Here is a 19,763-nt window from a genome sequence, read left to right as displayed (position 1 = left end):
CCTCCCTCCTGGAGATGTGGCTTCCATCTCTGCCAAATGAATGTTGCACTGGTTCTCTTCTCCCTCTTTCGCTGCTACCCCAACAAAAGTCGGGTCTGGATTTCTTTGGCGCTAGAAATCCTCTAAGGAACAAGCTCCCTCTGAATTTCGATTTCCTTCACGGAAATCCTTCTGCCAACCACTGTCGAACCACCCCTCTTTGGTCTCTCTTTGCTGTTGCTCAGCACTGGATCTAGATTTCTTGGCAAGAAATCTTCCAAGGAATTGATTCTTGTTACTTCACTTCTGCCCCACTAGTACTATTCTGCACCAACATAATCAACACCCAAAATCTGCACTGCACCCCCAACCACAACAATTGGAAAACTGAGACTCAACAATGTTTGTGCTAGCCCAGTAACCACTGCGCTACCCTCTGCAGCAACTACCCTTTGCAGCAACAACGTCACCCAATCAGGCTAACCAAACTCTGCGTGAGCCTCCCTTTGCGACTGCATCACCCCTTCTCTGCTCTCCTGGCCTGGAATTGCACTGTCTGTCAGGACAACTGTCTTTACGCACATATTTTCCTTTGTCCTTTCGCTAATGGCTTCAGTCCACCTTGATCTGCAATCTCTTTGATACCATGTGAAATTTTTTGAATCTAACAAATAAAAAATCCTACTATAGTAAACTGATTTGTATTACCTACTTGTGTTCTTCATTTTAACAAGTTATTTTCAGAATTATTCAGAAAATATTAATGCAAATACAGTGCAGCCTACACTAATATATAGATCAAACCAGTGTTGCAGGAAGCGCCCCCCCCCCGGATCCTAGGCCGGAATCGCGTCCTGTACGGAAGCGTTCCGGAATCGTCAAAGGAAGCGCGATTCCGCAATTTTGGAGCGATTCCTGGAACACTGCTAACGAATTTGTGAATCAGTCCAGAATTGTACAAAATGTTCTGATAACGACGTTTGCCACTATTTCCACTTTTGAAGTTCCCGGTCTACGAACAAAGAAGACGAAATCGGCGTGGGAGATGTGCATAAACTCGGCATCGCATTTCCACCAAATTTTTGGTCTGAATCCGGTATGAAAATTGTCAAATCCATAACTAGTAATTTTCCACAAATTGTAATTTTCATGCACAACAGTAACAGTGAAATTGGTTTATGGATGGATTCAAATGATGAAAATCACGATCCTGTATGATGGATACAAACGATGCTGAATTTGTCACATTTTAGAGAAATCCGTTAGGGCGAAGCCATACCGACAACCAATATCAAACACCGACAAAACAGAGCTGGAAAATGCTGTAGTAAAGTCGATCCCTGGCATAGCATCTCTCGGGAAACGCTCGACTATGATCCATCTCTTAAGTAAAATGTATTTTTAAATTTCACTTCCGATGTTTCATTATTTTTTATTTATTTAATTTAATAATTAATTCTTTTTTAAAGATAGATTTTATATATTTGTTTTTGGTTTTTTTTTAAATCTTAAAATATTAAAATAATATTTCATTTTTTAATTATTTTTTATAAATATTGTTTATTTGGAAAGCTTAAATTTCCACAAATTTTATTAGATTCAATATTTGATAAATAGAATTTTAATCCAAATACAGAGTGCAAATAAATATTTATTTGACTAAATAAAGTATAAAAAAGGAATTTTAACAATATGAAACACCTTTAAGCATTATAAACTTTAGAAGAAAACCAATATAAATAGATATTTTTTGTCTAGTTATTATAATATGGGTGGAAATTAGAATTCAAAAAATTTATAATACAATCTAATCAATTAACAAATTTTAACATTGAAAAAGTTTAGAATAGTCTCCAAGCTTCTAATCATCCAAGTAAACATGTTAAACCTTCTATAATCTCTCCAAGGAGAGTCATTAAGAAGCATGCACACTTAATATTTGTATCCATCAAAGTGATCTCCATACAAGTTTGATAGAATATTAACATAATTTCTTCAATAAATAACACTGCCATGGAGAGGGTTGCATAGAGAATTATCTAATGTTAAACATCACACCTCAAACATAATATTTACATTTCAAAAATATTTAGATCATAATAATTTGCAAGATATTCAAAATATAAAGAGAAACGATGAAAAAGAAAAATATTAAAAACTAAATATAAACCGGGATTAGAAGTTCGATAGGGTTTTTAAGTGTCAAGGGAGGGATGGATTTGGGTGTTGCTTCCCAAATGGCAGATGAAAGACAGGTGTATTTAGTAGACGCAGAAATATGCATGTTTTCATGTCTTCTACAATTAATTTGGTATTTGGGATGTTTGTTTTGAGTATAAATGCAAAAAAATATAAAAAAATATATATATATAGCAGACGCTTCCGCGGACGCTTCGCTTCCTAGATTTTTGGAAAATGACGCTTCCGCGCTCCGCGCTTCCGCTTCGCTCCCGCTTCGTGCAACATTGGATCAAACACTAAAAAATAAATGAGACAACCACACAATAGAGACTCTTATTTTTGGACTAAACGTCCACGAAAAAACCCAATGCGGGAAAACCGGTGTAGCAGATATGACGGTTTTATTATTAAGTAGATTTCTAAATACAACTAGGGTGCCAAATCCGGCTCACCCAACAGAAGTACCTCTATCAGGAGAGATATTTTGGCGAATCCAACAACTAGATGAACAAACCCCACAGGTGACTACACTGTCCCCAGTGCTGTGTAGCGATGGCTGCTCCCAACTCTGCACTGGAACTGTGTCGCCTCCTCTAGGAGCTGTGTCACCTTCCCAGTGAGCCTTCCTAGCTCAGAAATCGATCTGCTGAACTGATGTTCAATCTGCCTCACAGAAACCCCAACGCTGCCTCTGCGTGACTGTGTCAGCCCCTATAGTTTCTGCGTCACCCTCCAGGAGCCACGCTGTCTTTCCCTGGTGCTGTAATGCCTCTCTGTTATGTATTCTCGGCCTTGGACGAAAGTCCCGCTGCTGAACTGCCCCTCTCTGCACTAGAAGCTTACACCAAAATTCTCAGCAAACCATGCCCTAGAACTTCGATCTAGCTTATGTGCTGCACTCCTTGTGTGTGTTCTCCAACTTACCCCAAACCTTCCTTTATACTTTTCTTGTTGAGAAATCAATGACTAAGATTAAATTAGACTTGATCCTCATCACTTAGAAGCTTCTCATCCTTATTTACATTAATTTACTTTAATTATTTTAATTTCGTAAGTGTTAACTTAGGCACTATTAAAAGTAATTAATTATTTGAATAACAAGCACTCTGGGTGGAATTTCTCCAAACGATTTTTGGGACTTGGAGATCTTATGTGTTCTAGCCCCTCCACAAAAATTTGGAGCCAGAGCACATCCGATGCTACCCAAAAAATCAACAATTATATCATTATTGTACATTATTTTATCATTTGGGGCTAAATAAGTATAATTAGACTATTTAAATCCCCTATTGGATTGTATAAATAGATGAGAGGCTCATTCATGCCTCTCATCATCACTTGGATTTTGACCTTCTTCTCTTCTTGAGAATTTCGCATTTCCTTTTGGAGGATGAGTTTGGTTTCATGGATGAATTTTGATGTTTGGTTACTATCTCTTGGTCTTGGAGCTTCAAATTATGTCTTGAATTGATGATTGGATATACTCACGATACATTTAAGTGCTCTTTTTCATGTTTATTTTTACATATATCTTGTCACATATGAGATTTTTGCTCTCTAGATCTGAAATTGGCCTAAACTAATATGAATTGTGGAATTTCGGAATTTTGATGTGTTGCATATATTACATGTGTCTTGTATGGTGAATGAATGTTCCTAGAGGTTGAAATTTATTGATATTACCTTGATAAGTCATCAAATCTTGCACATTGAAGTATAAATATCTTTGGTAGCCGAGTTCATGCCCTAGATGTCATGCAAAGTTTCCTAAGGTCTCCTTGATTGGGTGAAAGCTTCTCCAAATCTCGAAATCTACTTGACTCCATCTCTCCCTAAGGCAAGGCACTGGTCTAGCCCTTGATGATCACTTAAACAAATATCTTTTTCACCTTTCCTCCTCTCTCTAGGCCTAACCTAGATGCTCTCCTAGGGCATCAAGCGAAATCTTTTTTAGCCATCTGAAAGCTTTGAAATTTGGTCCACAACTATGCAGGGTATTTCTTAAGGCAACCTCCAAATTTGAGTTCAATCTGTCAGTGGAATTTCGAGATATTGCAAGCCCTAGTTCAAGGATCATTCCTCTCCCTAGGTTGCTTTGGGTTAGTGTCCTCATTTGGATCATTGCATTTGAATTTCAAAATAATATTATTCCTTTGATCTATATCCTCTTAAACTTGGTCAAGCCCCTCTAATGTTGATCAACTCCACACCCATGACATAGTTTGGGCCCACTTGGGTTCTTTGTGGTCCCACAACTTTGTGACTCACACTCCCCAAGGATTATATAGAAACCATTATTTCTTTAGGATCCTTAGGCCTAGGATAGACCTTGCCAAGTATTAATCCCCAAAACTTGGTTTAAGTGTCCTCATAGCCCTTCTAGGAGAGCCATCTATCTTGCTTTCATAGCAAACGAGCTCATTATCTGAGCCTCTCTTGTGAATAGGCTTTAGGAATCACCTCTCATCCCATCATTGATCTGTTATTTCTAGTGATTCCTCTCATAATGAGAATCCTCCCATTGGTGAAAGTTCGTAAAGAGCAGGGAGCTTTAGCTTAGGTGATAGTGGGCTATTGCTCCATTGTTGCCACTTGACCTAGTAGTTGCTCTATAGGATCCCCTCATAGGACCCCAACTAGTTTGAGCGGTAACAAGGCCGACATAAAACAATTGAAGGTGACTTGAAAAGAAGTTTGAAATACAATATTTTTCCCTCCATTAAGGCCGACATTGAATTTCAAAAGAAAAAGATATCCTTAATAATTTCAGTTGACTTGGAGATAACAAATAATAGTTCAAAGTCAAGAGGGCTAGTGTTCGCCAGATAAATCGATCTTGCGGACAAGGCCGATCTCCCTAGTATCAAAAGATATCTAGCAACAAGCAGGACAAACAAATCTATCTTTCTCTAAACATATCCAATTCATAAATAAAAACTATGGAGGTGTTTAGACCCTACCTTAAGTCCAATGCTAGTTTGTAGCAGCCATCCTTCAATCATCCGAAAGAGTTTCCTTTTGAGAACAAGCAATCACAAACAAACAAACATCAAATAACACTTGCATAGCTAATATCATAAATCATGTCCATTATGGTGATTAAGGAATCCATAAAATAAACCATACAACAACAGCTTATTGAGAAAAACAAACTTATTTGTATTAACTTTGAAGTAGAAGAACCTTACAACCTTTTCAGCCTTGATGTTGAAAAAGCTCTTCCTAGGGTCCAAAACAGGGATTTCCTTTACTTTGACAAGCCTTGCACTTCTCCAAATGAGATCAAAGAGGTATGTAATCTTTCCTCAAAAAAGCTCAATTAAGAAGACTAAGTTCCAGCAGCATTTCACTTCAAAAATATTCAGCGTTCAACCTCCCAAGTAACCAGCCCAATGCTTCATTTTATAGTGCAGAGGAAGGAGGTTACAGGTCCACCTATGAAGGGATAGAGTCCTCCTTCAAAGGGATAAGCTCCTCACATCAAGGGGTTAGCTCCTTAAAGTATGGGATGCATGAACCTTAAAGGAGCGAATTTTCCACCTCAAGATTCCTTCCAGAAGCTTCTAGAAATGACTCAAAGTGAGTTTTTAAGAATATACTTGCGCCTTTTTGACTTTTACAGGGGTCCGCACCCATAACATAGAGACAGAGCGATCAGGTGCGCAGGGGACATGACCATTAGGTGCGGGACTGCAGGTAATGCTAAGAGAAAGTGTAGAACCAGAGTTTTAGAGACTTTTGAGGGCTTTCTCTTATTTTCAAGGCTTGATATGAAGAACTGAGGCTTAAGACTTGCAAAGGAGGAAAATATGAGTGGTAATGGACTCACACAGATTGCAGAATGTCAAGGTGACAATTTTTTGTGCAACAGATTGCCCCCTAAAGTGCGAAGTTTGTAATAAATGAAGATAGAATTTGTCATCTATGAAGACTGAAGCACTTTATCATTTCAAAGATCATCTTGTGGACACCCCAGTCAGAACCTGTAAAAACATTCAATGCAAAATATATATATGTGAACATATCATCGCTGAGGTAGGCATTCCCATACTCAGATTAACACTGACTAGAAAACTAAATAAACTGCTCTGATATAGGAATGATTTTGTAATACATCACGAGTATAGACATATGTAGACACAGTATGGGTGCAACAATCTGTTTATGAATAGTCCATTGTATAATGAATAACAAAATTCCTCGCAGCCTGTATGGTAGAAACTAGATCCAGGGTCTTGATTTCTACTTTCCGAACTAGTACAATTCTATCCATGTGAATGAATGTGTCGAAGTCGAACATGGTAGAAACCACTTGATTACCAGTCAATGATGTGAACTGTTAACAAGTGTGAGAGAAACCACCAGTAATGTCAATGGCTCTCAAAGTACTCAGTACAATCCATGAAATGCGAATAGATGAGTTGATGTCGAACATGTCATAGAATCCTCTGATCGAAGGTCAATGATGCAACTTATCGTCGAAGGCGAGAAACCTGCCATTAGGGCATGCAGATTCCAAGGTATTGATGATTTCTAGATCATTTTTCTAGATAATGAACTGAAGTCGATAGAAAGCGATCCGTCGTAGGCAAGCCCATAACACGAAATCATAGATCAAGTTTTGAAAAAACATATTGGCAAGGACTGACTCATGGATGGTCAAAATGGATGACAGATATTTTGCAGATGAATGGTTTATTTGAACTGACCTCTTGAACACATAACGACACTGCAGATGGTTTGGTGACAATTGACCCAAAGCTAATACCCAGAAATCGGCTGAAGACTTTCAATATGGTTTGATTAACTATTAGGCAAAGGATTTCCCAACCTAGGTGAACAAAAAGTGTCGTGTGCAAGAGTGGTTAATTGCTTTTCTAAAATACAAAGTGTAACAAATAGGCTCATTTTTCTCTCTTTTTCCCCAGCATTTCTGGCAAGTACCTCTTTATTTTTGACAAGCTTGAGGAAGATAACATTTGCTTGTTTATAAGCTCACCCTTCAGATGAGTCCAACTTAGTTTAAAATTCGAACCCTAAGAAGTAGTGGTTTGTCCCTGTTTGAAATTGAAGAGGTCCTTTACTGTTAAATTTTAGCGAGTCCAGTATAGGAAAAACTCGGTGTTTTTCAATTTTAGGGAGTCAGAAGAAAAGCTTAAGAAAACTCCATGGATGTCCATTTTCGTAAATGTGTCCCCCAAGCCCGAAAAAGTATAAAATAATACTTGAGAGAACCGCTTGACCATTACGATCAAGGAGTACTTTTCATAATTAGTGGCTCCAATTTGAAAAATTAAAAAAGCGATCGAAGACACGTCGTTTTATAACCAATATCGAACTTGAAACGACAAAAGTCCGACGATCTTTTCATGTTTATATGGTCAGAAAAGAGTTGTAAGTGGACCGCTCAAAACATGTAATGGTTAAGAGGCTGGCTAACAAAACCACTCATAACTGCGGTCCCTCAGGAAAGGAGAAACAACCAAGTGAAAGCATATGATCAGCCAAAGAGATGGTGGCGATGGAATGAAAACAACCAAGGCTCATCTAGCAGAATTTAGCAGATAAAAACAACAATCACGAGATGTAAATCGGGTATGGGTTCATTTTTACGCAAGCTTGAACCATAGAGAACTTTGCTTGGATTCTGTTTCATGTTTACACAAGCTTGAAACGAAAAACTATGCTTGTTATAAGTTCTCATGCCCCCAGCATAATGACTCAAAACGTGGTGTGTGCCCCCCAAGCTTCATTGCATTCAACCAAGTGGATGGAATGCAGGTTCACTTTCGAGGGAGTTGTTTCATTTTTTAATGAGGTTGACAAAGTAAAAGAACTATCCTCAAAACCCTTGTTTCATTTTTAAACGAGCTTGACACAAGACAAGGAACTATGCTCTAAAACCCTTGATTCATTTTTTAACAAGCTTGACACAAGACAAGGAACTATGCTCATAACCCCTGGTTTCATTTTTTTAACAAAGTTGACACAGGAAAAAACTATCCTCGCGACATTCAGTTTCATTTTTTAACGAGGTACTAAACAAACTATCCTCGCGTTTGGTCAGGAATCAGAAAACGACTGTACAGCTTGATATGTAATTTCAAAGGGAGTCATAGGCATCGCACCATCAGATGAATCCACCTGAGAATCGGAAGGTACGATTCGAGGATCATCAAAAGCAATAGTGTTCGATGAAATCATATGAATAGTTGCAATAGAAGGCGATATGTTAGGAGGAGGGAAGGAAAAAGTTCCCAGTAAACCAGAATTTTTAATCAAACCTACTCCAACATCCTTGTAAGGGATAGTCGTTTTACCGACATGCTGAACACTATCTGTAGAGGCCGGGTCGGGTGAGAAATAACTCAGCTGGTCTATTGTAACGATCTTTTCGTTATGAGGAAACTAAATAAGCCGAAAGACCGATGAAATAATAGCAGTCATAGCATAGGACCAACTGCGACCCAAGAGAAGTTTGTAATCTAGAGGGGCATCAACCACTTCCACATTTAGATTTACAGTTTTGCCTTCAACCCCTATAGGTAAATCTTCCAAAATACCAAAAGGATGGAACCCTCAACCATCAAAAGCCTTTAGAATTGTCGAAGACTGATTGAGTGTAGGAGAACCAAGCGATCTCCAACACTAGATCGACATAATACACGTAGAAGCCCCTTCATCAATCACAGTCCGAAAGCAAGGTCTGTTTTTGACTAACACTAGAATCTGGAATCCCCAATGGAGTCACCAATTTGTTGGCCGGATAAATCGATCTTGCGGACAAGGCCAATCTCTCTAGTATCAAAAGATATCTAGCAACAAGCAGGACAAACAAATCTATCTTTCTCTAAACATATACGATTCATAAATAAAAACTATAGAGGTGTTTAGACCCTACCTTAAGTCCAACACTAGTTTGTAGCAACCATCCTTCAACCGTCCGAAAGAGTTTCCTTTTGAGAACCTGCAATCACAAACAAGCAAACATCAAATAACCCCTGCATAGCTAATATCATAAATCATGTCCATTATGGTGATCAAGGAATCCATAAAATAAACCATACAACAACAGCTTATTGAGAAAAAAAACTTATTTGTATTAACTTTGAAGTAGAAGAACCTTTCAACCTTTTCAGCCTTGATGTTGAACAAGTTCTTCCCGGGGCCCGAAACAGGAATTTCCTTTACTTTGACAAGCCTTGCACTTCTCCAAATGAGATCAAAGAGGTATGTAATCTTTCCTCAAAAAAGCTCAATTAAGAAGACTAAGTTCCAGCAGCATTTCACCTCAAAAATATTCATCTTTCAAACTCCCAAGTAACCAGCCCAATGCTTCATTTTATAGTGCAGAGGAAGGAGGTTACAGGTCCACCTATGAACGGATAGAGTCCTCTTTCAAAGGGATAAGCTCCTCACATCAAGGGGTTAGCTCCTTAAGGTATGGGATGCATGAACCTTAAAGGAGCGAACTTGCCACCTCAAGATTCCTTTTAGAAGCTTCTAGAAATGACTCAAAGTGAGTTTTTAAGAATATACTTGTGCCTTTTTGACTTTTACAGGGGTCCGCACCCATAACACAGAGACAATGCGGTCAGGTGCGCAGGGGACATGACCATTAGGTGCGGGACCACAGGTAATGCTAAGAGAAAGTGCGGAACCAGAGTTTTAGAAACTTATGAGGGCTTTCCCTTATTTTCAAGGCTTGATATGAAGAACTGAGGCTTAAGACTTGCAAAAAAGGAAAATATGAGTGGTAATGGAAAATATGAGTGGTAATGGACTCACACAGATTACGGAATGTCAAGGTGACAATTTTTTGTGCAACAGCTAGGAAATTTCTTCCTAGCTGTCAAAATTAATATATAACGGTCTTGTGAAAATTCGTAGACCCCGAATCCTACTGCAACAACCGATGATATTTCTCTTATTTGTTAAATTATTTTAAACAAATTACTTGTAGTTTTCTACGGAAAATATCGAATACATACACTGCAGCCTTCACAAAATAAAAATACTGTGGAAGAAAAATAACATCGAAGAATAGATGCACACACACACATATACACAATTATTTTTGGACTAAAGTCCCTGGAAAAACTCAACTTGGGAAAACCGGTGCAACAACTGAGGGTTTGATTATTATGCAGTAGTAAATCTCAGTACAAATCTATGGACGCTGAAATCTAGCTTTCCATACAGAGAAAATTACTGACATAAGTCTAGTGAGAACAATCTCACTTCCACGGGTGATCCGACATTGACCTTAACTCAAGATGAGCGGCTCCTTGCTGCCTATGCATCACCCTATGTAGATCTGCATCACCCATCTCGGACCAACGTCTCTCTCACTATGCTGATCAGCTGTTGCTCTGGAAACTCGATCTTTTGGTCTCTGGGCTCCCACTCTGGCTCCTGGCTCTGAATCTCGACTTCTCCTCAACAAATACAAATCTCCCTCTAAAGCACTGCATTGTCTCTCTGCATTGTGTTAGCCTCTCTGTGGAGTACAGTGTCTCTTTGCGATGTACTCATCGGACTGGAGAAACTTTCTTCCAGCCTTACTATCCTTGCCCTTCTCTCACTGCTTTGAAACTACTGAATCACCTCCAACAACACACAACTGCTACTCTAGAGTTCAATTTCCCAGCAATATCGAATTCCTTGATCCTCAAGTGTGTTCTCCAACACCCATCGAATTTCTTCTTATAATCTCTCGTTGAGGCTTCAATGACCAAGATTAAAACATAATGGATGGCTAAGATTAACTAGAAATCGATCCAAGTCTTCTTCTAGAAGATTCTCACAATGACTTAATTAATACCCTTTAATTAACCAGATATCCTAAGTTTAGACTTAGGAATAATTTTAAAAAGTTAATTATTTTAGTTAGGTCGTCTCTAGGTGGAATTTCCCGAAACGATTTCTGGGTTTTCGAGAATACATGTATTCTAGCCTCTCCACAAAGTTTCATGGCTAGAACACATCCGATGCTACAAAATTCAACATGTCTATCTCTATTTAGAGTCTATGAGAACCGACTCAGAATTGTCTTGACAATATCCTAAATGAATGCATCCAATGTTTGTATATGTAAAGGGGGCAAACTATGATGTCATCCTTTAGCTCCAAAATGCGCGCTACATAGAGGGATATCTTCAATCCCATGGTTTTCATATGTGAGGTCCAAGTAATCTGAATGTGCAATATGTAGATATCCTCTCTAATGGCTTGATTTAGTGCTTGAGTTGACAAGATATGGCTTGGTGCATCAAGGGGGAATGTGAAGGGGGGGAAGGTGCTATTGGGAGATAGTCAGGTGCGAGAGAAACTGAGATTCTTTTGAGAACCAACCTCGAGAAAATTCGGGGCTGTTGGTGGTTTTGAGGAAAGAGACTTTGATGTGTTAACAACAAACTAGGCGTTCCTTTCTCTCCTTGTGGCAAAGTCTCTAAAAGGCATGACTATATGAAGGAAAGATACCAAGGAGAAAATAACCTCGCGGCAAAATGGGTGGATATGAAACTCTACTTGAATAATAGACTTCGAAACTATTCTCTTTTAGTCCATGCTGTGTTTGAGAAGCAGGGTCTGGACTCTATCCAAGCTGTCCCAATCTGTCTGCAACAAGCTCGGCCCCTAGACTTTGAAGCCATAAAGAATTGCAGGTCTAATAATTACCTCCATGAGGTAATGTTTGGACGAGATGTCTTGAAACTAACTTTAGAAACACTCTCTCTTAATGAGTACCAGGAAACCATATCCTTTACTGAGCCAATGCTAGGGGGCTTATCACATAATGAAATGAAGCGATGTGAACTGTACCCCTAGGTAACTGTTTGTTGTGGTGATACCAATGTTGACACCCTAGTAGTAGAAATGTAAGTGTGCAAGAGATCTCTTCGATGTGTTGAAGACCAAAACCATGGTGTTTCCTAGGTCAATCATTAATCATTGAATGTCACAAAAGCTAGACAGTGTGTCTATTTGTGTTTGCAAGCCCTCAACAGTGGAAGCTAACAAGACTAAGTCATTGGTGAAGAGGAGTGAAATAAACACTTGGTGTAGAAGACAACCATCTTCCTCATGGATATGCTCATGTAGGAAAGACTACAATTCATCATTATAGATCCCGAAGAGGCTCGGAGAGGGGGCATCCCCATTTACCCCTAATGTACTCTGGATGAAATTGGCAAGGCCATTCGCCATCTCGAGTCGTCCAAAAATTGACTATAGTCCTCATAATGGCTCTCAGATATGCCATTATTGTGGAGCCTTTGGAACAATGCCTCCCTTGGAACTATGTCAAATGCTTTCCAAAAGTCTAGAAAGCAACTGTAAATCTTCAAAGAGCAATGACAAGGCTCCTCAATAATGGCTCATAGAGTAAAATTGTGATCAATTGTTTGGTAGTTTGGCCGTAAACATTCTTGTCCTCTGTTGAAGCTTGTAATAACTTTGGAAGGTCTTCTGCATAGGCTTGGCGCTTGGCATGTAGGAGATGATTTATTTCCTCTTTAGATATTTATGTCTTCTTTCCTATGTCTAACTTGGGAATATGACAAAAATTAAAGTCAATTAATTATTGTGGATTGTTAAGTCATTTTCTAAGGATAAATAATAAAATTATTTAATTGACTTAGTAATAATCTCAACCTTTGATTTCCTAGATCTTCTAGAAGGGGGATTAGGGTTAGGGATTTGGGCTTAATGAAGATTATAAATGAAAGCCTAAGGAAGAGGTGAAGTCACAGACAGAGAAGAGCGGTAGCAACAACTTCTCAAGGAGAAAGTGAATACTCTGGAGCGAGAGGCTCAGTTAAACTGAGGAGAAGGAAGTAGAATACAAGGATATTTTTGGGAAAGTTTCCAGGAGGCAGATTTGCTGAAGCTAGGAGGAGGCACAGTTGCTGGGGAGGCTGATTTGTCAGGGCCGATTTATGAGTATGTAGATGCTGAGTGAGGGCAAGGGCAGGGGCTGATTTACTTGTGAGAGGTGCGCCGATTTTCTGCAAGCCAAATTTCTTCAGTGGCTAGATTCCAGTTGGTTGAATTTCCTTGGGCTGAATTATTCCAGTGGGGCTGAGTTGAAGCTTCTAGTCACTGTATTTTTTCTTTGTAAATTCTCTGTGAGTTGAAACCATGATTTTCCAGATTAATTAATGAAGGAGAATTGTTGTGGGAACATCTGTTGTAATGTGTGATTGATCTCTCCGTGATTTTGTTTCCGCTGCATATATATTTCTGGAAGTTAAAATACCAGTGATTCTATTTTTCAACAATTCAGAATTTATTTCGGTAGTAAAATAAATTGCTGGGAATCAATAATTGTTGCAAGAAAAAAATCTAGGCTAGTATTAGGAGACATAACATCCTCGAGCCTTAAGATGATCAAAAGTTTGATCAGAATGTGGCTCTGATACCAAATGAAATGAACAATGTTACTATGCCTGTGAATATCAGTACAAGTAATTAAAAGCCATATATCTATATATATATATATATATATATATATAGATGAATAAGATATAAATAAATTGAATAAATGATTTGTAATGAGCTACCTGATGGTATATATCCACATTGATGGGTCACGAGATGAAATGTTATGACGAAGGGTTATTATTATTATTGAATGCTTATTTATGTTAATTACATAATATTACATATTCTATCTATTTTCTTATTTTTAATGGGTGTATAGTTTAGTTACTTTCTGATGTTCCTTTAGTCTAAATCTTTGTACCTTTTAATGGTTGGGTGCTTAAATTAGTGTCTATGTGGGCTTCTAATCTTTTTCTATTCTTGTGTATGTCATGGCAAGACTTGCAGATTCTAAATATAAACTAATCTCATTATACGCAGGCTGCAAACCATGGAATTGAGTTGAAGAATAAAGAAAAAGAAGAAATCTTAGATAAGCTGGCATCAGCAGAAAGGCGATTATCAGAGAGCCAACAGAGGGCTGGAAAATTTGAAGAAGAGATTTTGAGGTTACGGCGTGCATTAGAGCAGAGCATGACACGTTTGAACAGGATGTCATTAGATTCAGACTATCTTGTTGATAGGTCAGATATTTTGTTCAATAATTTTTGCTTATATTCAAACGTCAACTTAGAATGTAACTGTCTATTTCTATTGATGATGCATCATGTTTTAGGCTGCTGTCTTTGACTTGGTATATAATTATTCCTCATCGAGCATATCTATTGCTCTATTTTTTTTGTTCAGTTTTTATTTCTGCATCTAAATACTGAAATGTCCTGGCTGAAAATTAATAATAGACTTTATTTAGCATTCGTCGTTTGTAAAAGTTTAGCTGAAGTCCCATTTTTCCATTACCTACTGCTATGAGCTTGTTAACATTTTTCCCAGATAAAATGATCAACATTCATTCTACTCAATAGCTGTATCATTTAGTTAGCGTGATCACGTGTTTGTAAAGAGCGTTGGTGTCTGTTGCATTTTATGTATACCCAAATGCAATCTGTGCAACAATTCTTTACTGTTTGGAAATTGTTAGTTCCTGTGAAAATGCGATCTCTGCAAAGTTCATATCTTAACTCTTTCAGATTTATTTAATGGCAGTGGTATACTGATAAATATCCTTTGCATAATAACTGTGCTGTAAGTGAAATAGGGTTCTTTTTTCCCATTAATTTACATTGTAGTAGTTTGAAGTTTGAACTTCGAAAGAAAGTCATGTGACTCGAACTTGGTGATGGCTTGGTAAACCAGATGAAAGAGTAAACTTGTTGATGGATCACGTCGTTGCAATAACTCAGAATATTGAAAAAGACATTAAATGAACAATACGTCACAGAAAATTATACATTTAATTCCATTTTCATGACAAATCCATACAACATAGACAAGTGTTATCTCTCTGGCTACTCTGTAAGTGTTTACACCATGTTTGGTGGTGCTTCATGAGATTTGGGGTACATGGTGTGTGCTTATCCCCTAGATAGCCTGAGATGGATTGGCATATGGGAGATGATCCATGAAGCATTCACACATTGGAGATAGCTTTATTGGTTGCTTGACCTCAGTTAGGTTATTGCTTTGCATTCTTCTGTAGGACATTGGAGTTCTCTTGACAGCTTGGTGGATGTCCTTGTTGTGGCCATATGGAGAGGTTTACTTGCTTTGAGAACACCCTACGTAGGAGGAGCATTGGGCATCGTGGAGGAAGGCATCCTTCTCTATCTAGCATGGATTAGCTTGGATTCCTAGATGGAGTCTTGGAGTTGGCTTGAAGATACCTGGACTGTGATAATGTTCATGTAGGGGGAGTGGACCTATTGGAGCACTTGGCTTTGGCGTAGAAACGGAGTCCGTGTGGAATTGTGATGAAGGGGTGTGGACACACCTTGTGTAACCACATCATCTTCAAGCCCTTATTACGTATGACATCGCCTTGGAGCTTGACATGTGTACCCTCGGAGTGGACTGCTTCACTTGTGTAGGTCTAGAAGTGTTTGATGTAGGTTTCTTGTAAGGGCTTGCACCCTCATTGTATTGCTGGCATTCTTTACCTCTCATATATATAGAGGAAAGGGAGAGTCATTGCATTATCATCATCGTTGTACGATATTTTTTGCATGTCTTTTATGGGTGAGTTGCTAGGATTCACGAGGAAACACTAAGAAGAGTTGCAAAGTCTAGAGAGGTCCTTGTGGGCTTCTAATGTAGGGATGCGGAACTCCTGTTGCTCTTCCCATGGACCTTGCTCGATCTCACATAGTGGAGTATCATACTCCTCCCCCATCTGAGGATAATGCTGCAAAAATAGCCAACTCATCCTCCAATCTAGTGGACAAGTCATCAATCTTTGCTGAAGCTGTTGTTTGCTTCCCCTGCTTGTCCTTCTTCCTCTTCGGACACTGGGTGACGTAGTGACCAAGCTCATCACATCCGAAGCACTTGACCTTTGACAAGTCCTTCTTCATCTTTTCTCCTTTTGAGCCTTGCCCTTGACTGGGATGTTAGGTTTTGTAGCATCGAAGGTGTTCTAGTCTCGAAACTTTGTGGAGAGGCTAAAACACATGAGTTCTTCAAAACCCAAAATCATTTATGGAAATTCCACATAGAGATGGCTCAATTAATTTAATTGACCATAATTAAAAATTTCCCATGTCTAACTTAGGAAAAAGAGGTTAATTAATATAAATTAATTGAGAAAGGTGTGAATTATCTAGAAACTCACACAGATCAACGTAGAGATAATCTCAACCATTGATTAAGTTTTATTGATGGCCGTTGAAGTCTCAACTGGAAATTATAAGAAGTCGATGGGTAGATGGAGAATACAATTTGGAGAACACTTGAAGGTGAGAAGCACTTGAGAGTGTGACCAATTGCAGATACTCAACGATCTAGATAGATTGATTCTCCAGTGCATGTGATTTAGCAGGAGTCATCAAGTCAGAGATTGTGTAGCAAAGTGCCAGAGGGGGAGAGGCAGTGATCTGGAGGAGGATTTCCAATTCCAGAAGAGGTAGAAGCGAGTGACTGAAGTATTCCATAGTGCAGCTAACCAAGATCAGTCGCAAGGATCACCTGGATTATTTTTGACGTTGCAAATTAGGGACGCGTGGGTTTTCCTAAAATAGTCACGTGGATCGCCAGAAGCAGAATCTGCTTGCACAGGGGTTGGACGACCAATTTTCAGCAGAAGACAAAGGCCAGGGTTTGGGGAGAGAACCTTCTCTCGAAATACTTTCTGTCAAATTCTTGTTGTTTGGATAGCCAAGAAGGCTTCCAAAGATTGTACTCAGAATTCATTGCAGCATAATAAAATAAACCCTCAACTGCTGCACTTGTTTTCCCACATTGGGTTTTTCCGTTGACGTCTGCCCAAAAATAAGTCATTTTATGTGTGCATGCTAGTATTCCTCTATTCGTATTTTTGCTTCCGTAGTATTTTGTTTAGTGAAGATATTGCAGTGTGATTAATTCGGTATTAACAAAAAATTAATAAACTATTAATCAGTTAGGAGAATTAATTCTAGTTGTTGCATTTCAAGGAATTTTCCAGTGATGTGAAAATCGCGATATTATCGCGATTTTTAAACTTTCAAGATATTATTGCCCGATTTTTACACGTTCTTTTTTTTTTTTTTTTTTTTTTTTTTTTTCTTCGCGATTTATTTATTTATTTATTTTATTTTATTTTTTCTTTTTTATTTTATTTTTTATTTTTATTTTTATTTTTATTTTTTTATTTTAATTTTAATTTTTATTTTAATTTTTTATTTTTTTTTCTGAAAAAATCGCGATAATTTCAAAAACTCGGGATAAAAACGAAAGAATCACGATTCGATCGGTTTTTATCGTTGGGCCAGTGGACAATGGGTTTATAACACCAAAAAATGATTTTTTTTTTTTAATTCATTTGGATAGACAGCGACAACGGCATGGATTGGGAGTGACCTAGGAGAAAAACCTTGGTCGATTGGGAGCTGAGGAGGAGAAAAACGACTCAAAAACCCTGGTGGATTGAGAGTTGAGGAGGAGAGGATCAATTTTCTCCGGCAAACCGGTATGGGCACCAAATTTATGTGTTTTGTTTTGGTTTTTTTGTTTGTTTTTGGTTGGGTTTGGATAACCCATTGTTTATCAAATATTTTTGAGTTGATTTGATCGTGTTTTTATTTGTTAAATTGTCAAAAATTCATTGTGTTTTGTCATGTTATTCATGTATGTAATGTTTTTAATTTTTGTAACTTGCAATCCTTATTTTGCCATAGGTTCACCATTCAACTTCAAAGTTCAAAGTTCAAACTTCATCTTACAAATTTAAAACTCAAGAGTCAAGAGTTCAACCAAGTTACAAACATGCAAAGGAAATTGGACCCTTTGTGGGAATTTGGTGAACCTGTTGCAGGGTTTGATAGAATAAACTTGAGTTGCAAGTTGTGTGGGCATCATATGTGAGGGGGTTTATAGATAACCTTGCACAAATCCCTAGATTTGATGTAGGGCCTTGCACAAATACAAATCTGGAAATCATCCGAAGAGCCATGAGATCATTGGAAGAATTAGAGCATGAGAGAAAAGCCAGAGCAGAAATGAAGAAACAAATAGCAAAGAGGGTTTTAGGCTTTGGTGAACAAGGAAGTGGCACTGGCTCTACTTTAGCATCAATATCTACAACCAACCCGGTAGCTACCTCATCATTTTTTGTTTCTATAACCATGCATGGTTCACAACCATCTATCACTTCAATGCTTAAAAAAACTGAGAAGGAACAAGTTGACAAGTTGTTGGCCAAATTTCTCCTTGGGAGATATTTCTTTCAGTGTTGCAAGGAATAATCCATTTTTCCAGCCTACTGTTGATGCTATTGCAATTGTTGGCCTAGGGTACAAAATCCCTTCTTATGATGACTTTAGAGGCAGGATTCTTCAAAATGAAAAGGTTGACTGCACCAAAAGATTGGAGGAGTTTAGGGCATCATGGGCACACATAGGATGGACTATGATGTCAGATGGTTGGACCGACCAAAAGGGGAGAACCCTTATAAACTTCTTGGTTAGTTGTCCCAAGGGGACAATGTTTATGAAATCTGTTGATGCATCTTCACATATCAAAGATGCAAGAAATTTATGTGATTTGTTGGATGTGTTTATTTTGGAGGTGGGTGCAGAACATGTTGTCCAAGTCATAACGGACAATGCTGCAAATTATGTTGTTGCTGGCAGGATGCTTATGGAGAGGCATCCTACTTTATTTTGGACACCTTGTGCTGCACATTGTATTGATTTGATGTTGGAGGACATAGGAAAAATTTCCTTTGTCAAAGATATTGTCGACTCATCAAAAAGCATTACAAAATTTATATATAATCATACATCTGTGCTTAGCTTGACGAGAAAAAATTCACCGACAACAAGGAGTTGGTGCGCCCCGCCATTACATGGTTTGCCACCAGTTTCATATCTCTTCAATCCCTCTTGAATTCTATGTGGGATGTGAAGAAAATGTTTCTTTCAGAGGAGTGGCGTGCTTTGACAATGAAATGCAAACTAGAGGGAGAGGCCATATGCAGATTAGTTTCATACCAGAAAGACTTCTGGGCAGGAGTGCAGGAGGTGTGCACCGTTATTAAACCTTTGGTAAAGGTTCTTCGATTAGTTGATGGTGAGAAGCCCACAATGGGCTATTTGTATGAGGCCATGGACAGGGCCAAAGAATCCATTCGGGTCTACTATGATGATAAGGGAGATGAGGGGTTTCAGAAACAACTCCTCCTATGGGAAGTGATTGATGAATGATGGAACAACACACTCCATCATCCCATTCATGCTGCAGGGATCAACCTGAACCCCACATTTTCTTACCCCTGTGGGTTCGTATTTGATGTTGAGATCATGGATGGATTCTTAACCTGTGTTCAGAGGATGCTGCGATCTCCAGCAGAATGTATAGAAATCTCCAAAGAAATGGAGACATACAGGATGGCAAGTGGCACATTTGGCTTTGAGATGGCTGATAGGACGACTAAAATGCCAGGTATTTTTTAGTTTGTTTCAAATTTCATCGTCTCTTCAAGTTCATAACTTCATACTTTGCTTCAACTTTTAAATTTCATTTTTTTT

At 38.4% G+C, this 19,763-nt stretch overlaps 1 protein-coding gene across 8 annotated transcripts in view; it reads left to right on the top strand.

Annotated features, from left to right (window-relative positions):
* LOC149159758 (golgin candidate 3-like) overlaps positions 1 to 19,763 on the top strand; it is a 376,835-nt gene that overhangs the window by 307,643 nt on the left and 49,429 nt on the right. For all 8 annotated transcript variants that reach the window (XM_089436562.1, XM_089436560.1, XM_089436563.1 and 5 more), the window contains one exon: positions 14,026 to 14,228. In XM_089436562.1, coding sequence (XP_089292688.1) covers positions 14,026 to 14,228 — 203 coding nt within the window. The remainder of the gene's footprint in view (positions 1 to 14,025; positions 14,229 to 19,763) is intronic.

Source organism: Pinus tabuliformis, chromosome 5_2 (genome assembly GCF_031772625.1).
Source record: "Pinus tabuliformis cultivar Carrire ecotype Pingquan chromosome 5_2, CPIR1, whole genome shotgun sequence".
Lineage (NCBI taxonomy): Eukaryota > Viridiplantae > Streptophyta > Pinopsida > Pinales > Pinaceae > Pinus > Pinus tabuliformis.
The sequence above is the reverse complement of the archived record's forward strand: the minus strand, read 5'-3'. Positions and strand labels throughout refer to the sequence as shown.